The sequence below is a fragment of the Meleagris gallopavo genome, chromosome 17, assembly GCF_000146605.3.
Source record: "Meleagris gallopavo isolate NT-WF06-2002-E0010 breed Aviagen turkey brand Nicholas breeding stock chromosome 17, Turkey_5.1, whole genome shotgun sequence".
In the NCBI taxonomy this organism is placed as follows: Eukaryota; Metazoa; Chordata; class Aves; order Galliformes; family Phasianidae; genus Meleagris; species Meleagris gallopavo.
Genome location: NC_015027.2, coordinates 494,909 through 509,047, shown reverse-complemented (window position 1 = coordinate 509,047; position 14,139 = coordinate 494,909). Strand labels below are relative to the sequence as shown.

Sequence of the window (14,139 nt, the reverse complement as noted above, 5' to 3'; positions counted from 1 at the left end):
GGGCAGGTGGCGGCCCGTCCAACCGACGGAGGGAGCTTCCAGCACGCACGACCTGCAGTACCTTTCTACTTCAGACGCAGCCGTAGGGTTACGCTCCTTTGCAGAAAAGGCTTCTGGCGGTACCCGGTTAGAACGGAACGTTTCCAGCCCGGAACAAGGCAGAAGCACCGGCTGCGGCTCGGTGCGCTGACAGCTGCCGGCTCCTCGCTCTCCCCTCCTCACGCCGCCGTCAGCGCTGCTCGCCATCCCTCCCCCTCCTACCGCCAAGGCCGGCTCGCACCGCCTGCCTCCCGCTTATTCAAAGCACCGCAGAGCTCTGAAAAGAGAGAATAAGCGGTCAATGCTTTTAAATTTTGTAGTTTAAAGTTGAATGATTCAGATACACAGCTGTGGTTACAGGGCGAGGTCACACCTGAGCATCACCAGCCCCAGACAGACACGGCTCCTATCAGACGTCTTTTTCTTCCTTCTACATAACCATCAAATCTAAAATCTGTATGTTGATGCTATGTCCCCTGGCACCAACTTCCCGCAGAGAACCGCTACTCCTCATTTTCCACTAAGATCCACAAACACGACACACGACACATACCAATGCAGTGCTCGCCTTAGCGTAAGAAACAATGACGGCAACAGAAACGAATTTTTATAAGAAGTTTATTTATTTTTTTTGCATGGTGTGACCATTATACAAAGTAAGCAGCCAGAGCTGCCATTTTGTCCTTGGGTTTCTTTGGGTTGGGTCTTCCCCCAGGCCTCCGCCCTTTTCCCCTTCCTCGACCTTGCCTTTTCCCTTGTCCGCCGCGGTGCATGGGGTGCCTCATGGCTGCGTGTTTCAGCTCCACCAGGTCTTGAAACACAGGGTCACAGAACACACAGCCTGAATGCTGGGTCTCATCACCAGGTAGAGGAGATTTGGCTTTGTTGAAATCTACGTCCACAAGAGCGGCATCACACAAATCGCAGGTCTCTGGTGACACTCGGACTTTGTGGGCATTCTCAAAGAAATGCACAATCACATTGCATTTGTTGCAGGCCATCTTCCATTTGGGACCTGACGTTGAGTCTAGCACCAGAACTCCATTCTCACATTCAACACATTGCCCAATTCCAAGCATGCTAAGAGAATGCTGGCATGTGGGGTGGGTGCATTCATTACAGCCCATTCCTGGTGGAAGAAGAGTGAAACTATACCACTATGGAACCCTCTATATTGCCACTGCTCAATTTGCAGAAAGTGAGACACAGAATTGAAAGACAACTTAGTATGGTACAGATTTTCTAAACCACTGCACAACAGAACATAACTCCAAAAGGGAACCTGTCTTCTCACTTCTTCAGAATAACCCCTCGCTCCCAACTGTACAATGACTCCCAGACAATGCCCCTGTACAGCACATAGAGTTTGGATATATGAAGTGTTGAAAAAAACATACATTTTCAATTAAATGTATGACTCCTAATTGCTATTTACAGTTACACTGTATGCTGTTAGCATACGACATTTTTAATTAGAAGACAATAATAAAAAAAAAGATGCCAGAAAGCTCCTGCCACTCATTCAAAGCCTCCAAGCGTGACCTTAAATACCTTTTGATCTCACAGTTACTATACTAACTGCTATACTATTTTTGCCCCTTCTTATATCCTTCAGTAATTTCCTGACATACCATCTATATTCCTGTATCAAAATACAGTTCTCCCCCTCTCAGGCCTATCCTTAATCTATAGCCTCATCCGTATAATAAATGTTAGAAAGGTCACCTTCTGTGCATGTAGATCAGTTAATATTGTATTTTCTTCATAAAATCTATTGGGGTTTATTCAACATTCTGAGTAAGTTAAGACATGGCTGTGTGACCAACAGTAAAGTGTTCTCCAGATGCTCCATGTCAGCTCTTTTAGAAAAAGATGGATTCAAAAAATGGCTAATCTTGCAATATCTGAATTCGTGCCCCAAATGCTGCTATTTTGACAAAAGCAGCTTTCATTAAACTCCAGGAACACTGAAGTAAGAACAATAGTTCAAAGCACACCAGCCTCTCTCTTCCGTCTTGTAGCAAAATGCAGTAACAGCAGCCTCTCATATTCAAGAAAATCCACAGGGAACTTTCACAAAGATAACTAACATTTGAGCTACACCCCCTGCGTTTATTTATGATACCTTTTTTCATGTCCCTGAAGGGAGGATGGTTGTAACAGTACGGACAGAGTGGGTAGCTCTTTCCTCTGGATCCAGACGACCACAGCACCAGCTCGAAGTCATCAAGGGGGCAACGTAACTCTTTGTAGAGCTTAATTGTACCGTTCTGTGGGAGACTGTAGGTATCATCACAGTGAGAGCAGTGCAGACGACTTGGTTTGGCCTGGAAAGAGAATGCAAATCTTCTGAACATCTGTATGGTCAGCAGGGTTCAAAACTTGCAGGAAATCCAGCAGTGACCTCTCTCTGATTTGTACTGCATAGAAAAACTGCATCAGGCTTCACCCCTTCCCCTCCTCCCCATGAAGGGCTTTCTTGACAACGACATTTGAATCCACCCTGAATAATGGCAAGGGGACTTCTAATCACTGCTCCCCAGCAAGTGAAATTTAAAATCCAAACACAATGTGAACTTACCTGAATATATTTCATAAAACGATGGCATTTGCCACAGCGGGAAAGAGGTTTACCCGTGGCAGCTAAGGGCGAAAATGACACTTCCATCAGCTCATCCATACCTGGAGAAAAAGGAATTCCATTTGTGTCAGAATTCTTCCCACAGGAGGAAACTGCACAATACTACTTACAGGACCAGCGAAGACGCTGTGGGAATTAAAGTAGTTTACTCACAATATGCTTCCTTGTTCAGGATAATTTTTTAAAAAATTATTATTATTTTGCAATAAGCATCCACAAACACAGTAGGGTAAGTACTTCAGCTCATTTGAAGCTTTTCACCACTACACAGTCACAAAATAAATTTTAAGGGGAATTTTGGAGACATGATCAAATTTCCCTTGTAAAGCAAAGCCCTGGCACAACTTTCAGTGAGCCTAAAACCAACCTTGTTTGAAAGTACAACAATTAAGTAGTCGTTGTACATGTGAAATTCCCTACAATTTTTACCTGCAATAGAATCCACAAAATAGTGAAATTTTCTTTTGAAGATGTCAAGGGTATGCTCCAGGACCTGGTGGTAATTTGCTTTACCCAGAGCTATCAAGTTGAGTTGCTTCTCCACAGCACTGCGGATTGTAGGAAGAACTAATTCTGCATCTACCAGAAAAAACAAGGACAGTAGCAACTGTAGACCAAAAACAGAGGTAAGAAACTGCCCATATATAAACTGATATCAAAATAAATTTAAATTTTTACGGATTTTAGAACTAGTAATCCTTTCCTAGAGGTATCTTTTCAGACAAACATTATTTATACAATGACAAAAGCCCCTAACTTACTGAAGGGGACAAAAGGTGAGAGGATGAATTTGGAGGAGAGCATTTAACTGACCTATTTTGTAATAACCGTGAACCAGAACAATTCCAAGGTTTGTAGGCTTTAGTCTTCGACCGCTCTCCACTGTGACATAGTTTCGCTGGCAAATGTTGTTGATGTGAACTGGAATACTCGCATCGGTTCCTGCCACACAAAGAAGACAAAATAATCCATCAAAGTTTGCACTGAATTACTAACTTCTGACTTCTCTGGTTTTATGTCATATTATAGCACTTCTGAGACAGCTTTGTGCCTATGCCCAGTTTCCAGTGGATAATATCTCTATCTATTAACATATATATGTTCCTTTGCAGTTTTCTGAGAAGGCTGAACCACACGTTTTAACCTTAATCCTTTCGTCTCTTCTGAGGAATTAGTGATGGGAGGGAAGCTATTCTCACAATCACTTATTCTGGAAAAATACAGCGAACAAAAATACTGTGTTTGTTTGGACTGGACACGTTTATGAAAATGTATTGAAGGAAGCAAGTCAGATTGAAAAAGAAAAATAATACTGTGATAAATTATATAATAAAATATTTAAAGACTATTGGAGCCAGCAAAACTGAAGCAAGCTGTAAAGACAGAAAACTGCTGCTAACAACTGGAGGTACATTCTTCTATGCAATAGCTCTCTGTGACACAGAAGTGACAAGGAGAGATTAAGAAAAGATTTTGCTTTGGTCAGAAACTGGGCATAAGGATAAAAAGAATGAAATATGGGGAAAGCAGAATCTACCATCCACTAAGAGGTGATACAAGCATTGTGGTTCGGTGGGAAAGAGATCATGCCTGGACTTACTCAAGTGAATACTGAAAGGTCATTACCAGCAGAGAAAGTTCAGAGGGGTGACTCAGACCCCTTGCCCTCTTAGTAGACGTATTGCAGGATAATGTACGTTAGGCAAGTACCTACCAATGCCATGCTTTTCCATCAGTGTGATGAGTTCTGCTTCTGTCAGGTAGTCAGGAGGACTCGTTTGCATTTCCAGTAATTTTATTTCCCCAACTGGAAAGAGATCTCCTTTCTCACAGCAGGGAAGGCTCTCTTCTAATGGGATGCTGTGCCAAGGCATAATTTCTGTGAACCCTGGAGGTAAACAAAATAATGAGAGCTTATCTTCACAGCTTTCTAAAGGCCAAGACTCCTATTTCTGATTTTAACAAGGGCTACACAATGCACATCAAAGGTGAGAGGCTGTTTGCCATTCCCTGCAGACAATATTTGAAGTACTATATCAAGAGAGGGATCTCTCACCGCATCAAAGCTGTTCTGTGGAAAATTGGGTCCAGCTGATATATGGAGAGAAAAATGAAAAAACCAACCAAGGCTTTCCTCAAATGAAAGCATAGTGCCAAAAGTCTTACCAAAGGGATGGGAAGAGTCTCTTAAAAAGAAAATGCAAATACTAAGTTGCATTAATGTAACAGATGACTGGGACAGCTTGCTGTGAACATTTCACTGAGGGTACTACAGTCTTTTTCCTGAGGCTCAAGGAAAAGAAAAAAAAGAAGAAGAAAAACAAAACAAAACCAGTACATCCTTTTCTAGGGTAACAGAAATGAAATGAAGACAAAGATTCAGTCCTTGTGATCTTAATAGGCTCCAGGAAAAAAAGTCTTAAGTTCTACTTGCCTCCAAAACTTCACTTTTATATCTATTTAATGCATGAATTGGTAAAATAATAAACAGTAGCTAACTACTTACTCCCTGGTTAGTCTTACCTGGTGAAGTTACCACTTTTCCAACACAGCTAAAACGTTCAGGGCCAATACTGAAAGAAATGTTGGTTTGTAGGTACTTGCAATCAGCACTCACAGTGGCAATAAAATGCCTGGTTATGTACTCATACAGTCGCCATCCATCTCCACCTGAGGATAAACAATATCTTACTCCCACAAATAAGTCTTGCAGCACTACATAAAATTTGCACTAAAAGATATCAGATTTCCACAGGGAAAACTGGTACCTAAGAGAAAATAAGATTCAAAAGTCCATCCATCTTCCTCTTTAAAATTTCCTACCCACAGAATCATGTGTGAGAATCCTGTGCTACACTGTGTTTTTTTTTTTTAAATATGTTATCAACCAGGTTGCCTGACAAACTAGCATAGCACAGACAAGAGCTACATGCAGTTTCCTTATCACAATATATAGTTAGGAAATCAAATAGCAGAGGTTACACTGCTATAAACAGAAACTAAGCTTCCAAGTATCAGTCTTGTGCTTTGCAGATTTCATCCTACTGTGTATAAAGAAGTTTTACACAGCCATTCAGAAAGCTATATGGTTACTCAAAGTCTTAACATACTTCTCTATCAGAGTTGATTGCACTGATGGCTGAAAATCAGGATTTACCAGTTTTCTACAACAATCTTAGTTATTCCTAATAAACAACACAACACATTCACTATACTTCTTTACAATTTTTAAACCTCTCTTTAACAGGTCACGGCATAGAGTCAAATCTTACATTTTAACATAATGAACACAAACCACAGAGGAAAAAAAATTAAATTCAGCTTAAGCCTGAATTTCAAGCAGAAATATTTAATAAAGTTTCAGCACTTTGAAGCTATTACAGGGCAAATATCTCTGAGAGTTCTGATCTTCGCTGTTATTAGAAATTTAACTTAAGGTAAAGTCTGCTCTCTCTCCAGTTCCTGCAATTCAGATTTTATGTTAAATCCTAGAGCCTTTCAGCATGGCTCCCAAACCTTCAGGAGCAGATTTCTAACAGATTTCTAAGAGTCGTAACACTATGCAATTTGTCTATACCTAATTCTACTTCTGTTGCAGCTTTCATTGGAGTGATGGGAGGATGGTCCCCTGCATCATGGCCTTTCCTTGGACGATTGATGCCTTCTGATAGCAATGCTTTTACCTGGGCGAAGGAAAAGAGAGAAAGCAGGCTGAAGTGGATAGCAGGTCTCTACTATCAGGTTAAAAGTTTTTTTGAGAACCAATCCGTAACTACAAATATCTGTAAGTAAAAGCAATTACAGATATTTGTTGTTGCAGACCTAGAGATGAAGACATACCAGGTGAGATGTTCTAAAACAGACCAGAGAACCACCTGCAGAACAGCAGAGGTGCTGCTTTACGTACTCACCGTTTCTGCCCAGTAAGGATTATTAGCTTGTTGTCTCAAGCATCCTTTCAAGTCAAAGTTTTCTGGATAATGGGTAGTTTCTGTTCGAGGGTAGCTAATATAACCCTGCGTATAAAGCCGCTCCGCTATTTGCATGGCGTGCTGCGGACCCATTCCTGGGATGGCACAGGAGAGAACAAAATCAGACTCACAGCAATCTGCAGGTGGTTTTGGTTGCTGAGTCTTAAAGCACACTTTATCAAAACATTTCAATTAATTATAAATTATAGCTTGTCCATTCTGTAAGACTTTTGCCACCTTGATCTGACCCAGCATTTCTGACACGCTTTCTAAATTGTTTCCCAAAAGTGATAAACTGTAGGGAGAAGAGACTTATCAAAATGTATTTTATATGGGCTTGATTATTTCAGCTGAGAATCCAACGTACTTTGCTCTAAATCAGTGTGAAAATCTAAACTTTTACACGTACCTAAAGCAGCACTGGCCACTCGTAGCATTTCTACCGTGTTCAGAGCCAGTGGTCTCTGCTTCACCTTCTCTTTTTTACTCACAGATTCTACCTAGAAAATAGCATTTTTCCAGTAAAAGTTTTGAAGTTTGGTAACTGATAAATGTATAATTTCCATTATGACTAAAACCATGTGATATACCTAACATTACCTGCTTTTGTCATGTCTGTTTTGATTTTTTTTTTTCCTTAGAACAGTAACCATCAAATCTGGTAGAATCCAACTGGAGACAGTTTTACCAAATGCTGAAGGTACAGCCCTAGGGTCCCTGCACACTGTGGACTAGATCAGACCTGCCACTGGATATGCAGAAAAGTAGCTTACTGCTATCTTCACTTCCCATTTAGCTCAGCAGCACATTCATCAGTGCTACAAGGGAGTAGTGCTCAATCCAACTGATGGCCCCTAAATATAGGGATCTAGATTTTTAAAGACTTCACACAGCCTCTGAATGTTGGTAGCTGTAAACACTTAAATCCCAACACACTGTCAAACAAGTATTGAACAGAACAGAATTACAAGTTAGTGGGCTATAAAGACTGCACCATACACAATTAAAAGGAACGTTGTTATGTAAGTAAATAAATTCTGATCTGTACGGCGTCCTTTGGGAAATAAGAGGTCTGCTCGGAGTTCAGCAATGAAGATTGCTAATTCCTATCACGAATGGTGACCATTTCCAAAGTCAATATTAAGAACAGGCTTCTGTTGAGATGACCGCAGTAGTGCAACACAAACTACAATCAAGAACCTTTTGCTTATCATTTATACAAAGTTGAATTGAATAAAAAAAGATACAGAGTATATTTCATAACCTTCTTCACCAAAAGAACACACACACAAAAAAACAATATTCAGTAGATGAGCTATTAAGTAGTATTTCCTTTATGTGAAATATGCTCCAGCAACACCTAGTAAATACTTCTACCTTTGCTTCTCTTGCTGTCTTTGTTATATTTAGGAACATCTGGGCAATCTCACGATCAAATACCCGCACTCTATCCCAATCCAAAGTGAGAGAACTTTCTTTTTCAGGGTTCACCTAGTTGATCAAAAAACAAACAAACAACAACAACAAATTAGTTCCCACCAACACAACTATTGAAAGTGCAGAATGCACTTTTCCAACAATAATCCAGAAAGTAATAAACCCTAGTAATAGGTGTTGTACAAGTGCTCCAAGCATGCAGCTGTACTCATCTTCCAGTGGCTTTTGAGAAGGAGAGTAATTTGACTTCAGGAGAATGACTGAAATTATACTTGCAGTTAACTGAAACTCTATGCTTATTTTAAATACTTGGAATAGTAAGGGCAAAAAGGGCAGAAATTCAAAGTTTATCATTTTGACTTAGCAAAATTAATTCTTTGCATTAAAAATAAAGTGTACGTAGGCCACATTCCAAGTCCCACCTACAAAAATAAATATGAACTAATCAGCGTGTGTGTGAAACGCCCTGAGAAGAGGCACCAAATACTTCCTAGCACAACACATATAAATGAGATATATCAAAAAACAGATGAGAGCAGACACTGGATTTCACCTTTTCTTCTTTTTAAATTGTAAAATCTAAAAATGGCAACTTCTTACCATCTGTCTTCTATTTACTCACACAATCCCTGTCATCACAAACAGTAAAACCACGTTGGTTTGCTCTCCAAGCTTGGACAGCAGCAAGGCTATAAAACTGCCATAAGCTGCCAAAGCATTCAGAGGACTCAGCATCAACACAATGAACATTTTATTTACTTTAGAATTCCAATACTCAGCAATGCCAATGCTTGCTGGCAGACAAATTAATTCTTGGATTCAAATTAACACCACAGTTGGTCCAAGGACCCCAGGGAACAATAACAAGCCATTTCAACTTGTCTTTCTGGCTGAGTCTAAGCTTAGATGGTTAGCACTGAAGAATTCTTACAAGCAGCTACAATAACCACTTGAACACAGAACTGCCATCATCAAATCTGCTCTAGAGAGAGTGGTGACACACATGTGAACGGAAAGAAGATACACAAGTAAATTGGAGGCATTGTGAATTCTTGTCAGCAGCTACAAATTTATGAATGGACAAAATGAAAATATTAAGTGCATTTCTTTGTACATAAGGAGGAAAACATGTTTTAATCAAACAAGTAACACAAAGCTTACTTTAGCTTGCAGCACCCAGTAAGTCTCAGGCTTGAATGACTGGATTTTGTCGTGTCTTTCAACACAGAATCCAAGTGTTGGTGTTTGACACGGCCCAAAGGAGATGAGGGAGCTGTCTAAATTTCCATATTTCCCCTGAAAATACTTGGTCTGAAATCTTAAGGGAAAGATAAAATATAGCAACAAATACATTAAAATCTTCATTCCCATGCAAAGAAGCAACTTTCAGGAACTTTTCCAGATATGTATGAATAATTTGCTAAGTCACTCAGGTGCATATTAAAAAAAAAAAAAGGTATTTTCAGAAACATCAAGTCTTAAAGCTAAAGAAGTTAGAATTACTTTGCTTCCTAGAATTCTGCTTACTCCCAAGAAAATGTGAGAGGAAGACAAAATAAGAATATACCATATCTGCTGACATTATTTTCTCTAACTCAGTTAAAGCTACAGCACATTTTTTCACTTTACAGCATAAAATCGTTTGCTTTGGTACTCAGTAGAATTAGCCACTACAGCTCTGAGGCATATTTTGCAGACAGAACAGTATTCCTGAACTTTTCATAAAACCATCTGCAATCTATGCTGTCACCTTGTAAATGCACAGCCAATTCTGAGATCCAGCTCCTGGCGGGCATCCACTGACAGGGCTTCGTTGCGATTGGGTTCTCCCAAATGATTCATGGCATTGCAGATGTCTGTGTCAGTAATAGAACTGAATTTAGCTCTATAAATTGTCCTTTCGGTGCTAGGAGGTTTGTTCATAACGGGAAGAACAGCATCGAGAACCTAATGAGGATCAGAAGCAGACTTTATAAGTAACTGAAAGCTCAGGGCTTAAGTCAGTTCTTCTCTCTGGAGAAAAAAAACAAACCAAACCCTCCCCACAAAACACCTGCTGATGTGTAACTGCTTTCTTCGTTCAGTAAGATGTCATGCCAGTACATAAACTGATAAGAACTGATAAGTATTTGTCTGTACACTAAGAAGCATATTAAGAATTAGAAAAAAAAGAAAGATTTGTATATCAAACAGCAACTGCTGGAAGTGAAACACTATTCTTAGCTCAGAGCAAAGAGTTCCACCACTGTAGCTGCTGTACTGTGAATATCTGATGAATATGCATCAGTTTCTACCTAGGTTGCCAAGGCAAGTAATGAAATAGTGGTATTTAAAGAACTTAAATACTTGATAACACGTGCTTCTTTAAACAAGAGAGAAAAAAAATAGTTTTCATGTAGACTTCTGGGAACAGGATTTTTAAAAAAAGTCTCTGTACACCACAAAGTTGTAGTTCTGTATCTATGATGTGCAGAGTCCAAACTCCTGCTGTAAGCCAACACTTATAAGCAGTCTCTATGCTCAGAAGGGTCTCACCTAAGCTAGGATAATAGAAATTAATTTTATAAGGATGACAAAATAACTACACCAGCTGTGAAACATACTGATTCTGACAGAAAGCACTGCTACATTTCAACATTTAAGAGATCTTATTATTCCTCTCTGATCCGCAACATCAACGAAATCAATTACACTCTTTGACTGACATCTTATGAATTCAAAAACATGAGCCTTTCCACCAAGGTTCCCTATGCTTTTAAATTTTTATTTAACTTAGTTGAGTATCACCATGTATCCAAAGAATAACATACCAATAGTACCTCATACTACAAATTAATACATTATGGTATTAGAAATCTTACTTCAAAACAGATGTTTTCTCCCTCCTTATCGCAATCCAACCACAAGACAATGCAATCACAGCCTCTTCCCTCCACCTGTAAGAGAAATTAGCACAGTCACCAGCAACTCAAACAAAAAATCTCTTCAGTAACTGTAGAGCTTTTGTTTCTGTTTTAAAGCTCTAAAGATGATGCAATTTATTTGGTGCAAAAAGAGTCGGAAGAAGAAAGCAAAAGTAACAAGAAAGCAGCATGTAATTATAGAATGGTTTAAGAGAAAAGAAAGATGTGCTTCACAGAACCAAAAGTCTGCCTACATCCTTTCTGAAAAAATACATACATCAGCATGGACGGCTCTACAGTAGCAGAAGGCTCCTGAACTCCTGCCCCACACTGTGTGCATGATCTTGGGCCCAGTCCCCTCCCCTTCCTCTGTCTTAATTCTCACATCATTAAATCAAACAAGAAAAAAAAAAAAATCAAGAACCACTTTTCTAGCTCATAAAGAAGCCAGGAAATCTAAACTTATCCAACAGATACCAGTCTTACACCAAACACCAACACCTTCTTTCCAGAAAGAGGAGTATTTTGAAAAAGGATCCAAACTATCACTTTCCTCCCAGAGAAGTGCATGTGAGAAAAGACTAAGAGATATTTGGAAGGAGCCATTTACAGGCTAGACCTTCCATGTGCTGTTAGAAGCCAAACACGTATTGTTTGTTTTGATTTTGTTTGTTTTGTTTTGATTTGAGATTTCAAATCTCAAATACGTTTCATAAGAGGAATACCTGTAAAAACTTCACCATGGTCAGTTTGGGATTTGCTTCTTTCTTTTCTGTGGGAGCTTTGCTAAAAAGTTCTGCTGGATCCACCTTGTCCCAGCTGTTATATTTTCCTGAAAAGCAGAAGTGCATTAAAGTAGAGCTGTAAATAAACATTAAAAACCCCAGAACAATAGTTTGGCTTTCAAACTTTGTCTTGGAAAGCCCTCTATCCTAATGCATCTTGCTTTACTGGATCTCAAGTGACCTCTGAACTCTGTGTGAACTGCAGCTATAATTCTGAGACACGGCGGACAGAATTTAAAGAGACATACTACACATCTTTCAGAAATGTTAATGTGAGCTATTAAAAAAACCTCCTGTTCCTGCAATCAGTTATCAGGCCAGGGAGCAATTTTTCCTGGTTTTCACAGCGCACACAAGAGGTGCACACTGCACTCTTTTACCATTACTCATGGCCAGCTATGTTGCAGCCCTATTATGCTGTGAAGCATCCTGTATCACCACATCTCATATCAGTGCATTTGTTCATTTCCCTGTCTCAAAAATAACTGTTCATAACATCGTTTAACAATTAGATGACACTGTACTCCTTCAAAGCACTGTATAACTAACTCAGAATTTAGCCCCCAAAACTTGTGAGGCAGTTAGCATTAAAGGAAACAAAGCACTCACATGAGTGATTCAACACTTCAAAGCGAGATGATGACAGGTTTCGTTGCACAGGAGCCTAACCATGTCTCTATTCTGCAGCACCATACCATGGTGCTCTAGAGAACATCCCTTTGGACTCTGCATTCCTTAGCTACCTTCCATCCAAAGTACCGAAACATTTTTAATAGTTGGCAAATTAAGACTCATAATATAATTCAGGTATTAAAGATGTGTTGCACACCCACAGTCACACAATAAGTCAGCCAGGGGGCTAAACAAAAGTCAAAAACTGACGACCACAAGTGCTACTGTCATATTCCCTTCCTCTCTAGTTCTCTTTAATGCTGCTCCTGAAGAAAACATCATACATGGAAATAATCAAGTCCTTGAAAATTTTACAAGCCATATCAGTTAAAGCACTCAACGAACAAATACCTATGAAATCCAAAGTCATGACATGACCACACACAGATGTCATCTTGAAGTGGGCACTCTGCCCTATAAACGACCCCGTGTACTCATGCACAGAGCACGCACCATTCAGCCCCTTGCGAGAGGACATGTTTCCTGTGAGAATAAGAACACAATTAACAACAAAATACAAACTAAAAAGTAATTAAAAAAAAAATAAAACAATCATTATTCTTTCATAATTACACCCCCTTTTCTCTAGGCCAGGCAACTAGGATCTTCCTGATCATAAAATTCTAACTCTTTGATCAAGGTTTTGCTCCAATTATTGTTTTAAACTTTTTCTGTCATAGTTCATTTTCAGTTGAAACTATCCAGAATCTCCTTTATCTTCCCCCACCATAACCACAGAATGGCTTGGGTTGGAAGGGACCTCAGGGATCATCAAGATCCAAGAGATCCTTAAGCAAACACAGTTGGTTTTCTGTTACCCCCATCATTTATAGAATATTCACCATTGCTTCAGAAATTCCCAGATACCAGCTCACTACTTGACTGGCGTTTTCCAGAAACTGTATGCACCATCACACACCACAGCCATACAAAAGAGAATCACAGAACAGGTTGGGTTGGAAAGGACCTCAAAGATTATCTTGTTCCAATGCCCCTGCCACAGACAGGGGTGCCAACCACTGAAGCAGACACTAGGTGAGGCTGCTCAGAGGTAACAAAAACAGATTTCATGATTCTCAAGTTGAAGAAACATCAGCACATCAAAACACACAGAACAAACAAAACGAAGCACCGCTCAGTAATTTCACGAACGGGCAGCTGCCCTCAGCCACTGTTCCAGTGCCTGCTACCCCAAAGACAACCAAGTCTGCCACCTGGCCATCTCCCGACCTCACTTCTCCCGCAGAGATCTCAAGCACCGCCTCACGCAGCGGGGCTCCGTGCAGAACACATCCATTTCCTCAGCAGGGCAGTGCCTCCGTTCTGCCACCGCCAAAACAGGACGAAACCGAGCCGCTTCCATTCCTACCCCTCGAGAGGATCTTGGCGATGGACTGCGCCAGGGAGGGCTTCTCCGCCACCATCAGCACAGTCCTCATCGTGGGCTGCCGAGACACGAACTGACAGGCGGCGCAGCGGTTCGGTTTCCCGGAGCCCGCGGCACTCAGCTCGCGGGTGAGAGCCGGTCCTCAGCCTGGAGAGAGAGGGAAGGCGGCAGCGTGCTGCGCAGCCCCAGCGCCGAGCAACCACGCATCCCACGAGCGCGCAGCCTGAACCCGCCGCTCCGCGGGCAGCCCGCAGCTTCACGGCGGGAAACGGCTCCAGCGGGCGCACCGGGGAACAGCTCGAGC

The 14,139-nt window shown here is 40.7% G+C and overlaps 1 protein-coding gene across 2 annotated transcripts in view; it reads right to left on the bottom strand.

The window, feature by feature from the left end:
• Positions 1–651: 651 nt before the first annotated feature.
• The window catches only part of TOP3B (DNA topoisomerase III beta), a 42,411-nt gene continuing 28,923 nt past the window's right edge, over positions 652–14,139 (bottom strand). The window contains exons 1-17 of one of the 2 annotated variants that reach the window (XM_003210862.4): positions 13,818–14,099; positions 12,800–12,931; positions 11,717–11,823; positions 10,950–11,024; positions 9,839–10,035; positions 9,250–9,406; positions 8,029–8,142; positions 7,061–7,151; positions 6,592–6,746; positions 6,258–6,363; positions 5,204–5,350; positions 4,395–4,568; positions 3,494–3,622; positions 3,110–3,259; positions 2,621–2,721; positions 2,165–2,366; positions 652–1,168 (exon numbers count right to left, since the gene is read on the bottom strand). In XM_003210862.4, the coding sequence (XP_003210910.1) occupies positions 687–1,168; positions 2,165–2,366; positions 2,621–2,721; positions 3,110–3,259; positions 3,494–3,622; positions 4,395–4,568; positions 5,204–5,350; positions 6,258–6,363; positions 6,592–6,746; positions 7,061–7,151; positions 8,029–8,142; positions 9,250–9,406; positions 9,839–10,035; positions 10,950–11,024; positions 11,717–11,823; positions 12,800–12,931; positions 13,818–13,887 (2,589 nt within the window). In that variant the 5' untranslated portion in view covers positions 13,888–14,099 and the 3' untranslated portion in view covers positions 652–686. Of the gene's footprint in view, positions 1,169–2,164; positions 2,367–2,620; positions 2,722–3,109; positions 3,260–3,493; positions 3,623–4,394; positions 4,569–5,203; positions 5,351–6,257; positions 6,364–6,591; positions 6,747–7,060; positions 7,152–8,028; positions 8,143–9,249; positions 9,407–9,838; positions 10,036–10,949; positions 11,025–11,716; positions 11,824–12,799; positions 12,932–13,817; positions 14,100–14,139 lie in introns of those variants that run through there. The other variant, XM_019620953.2, reaches the window with a different exon arrangement.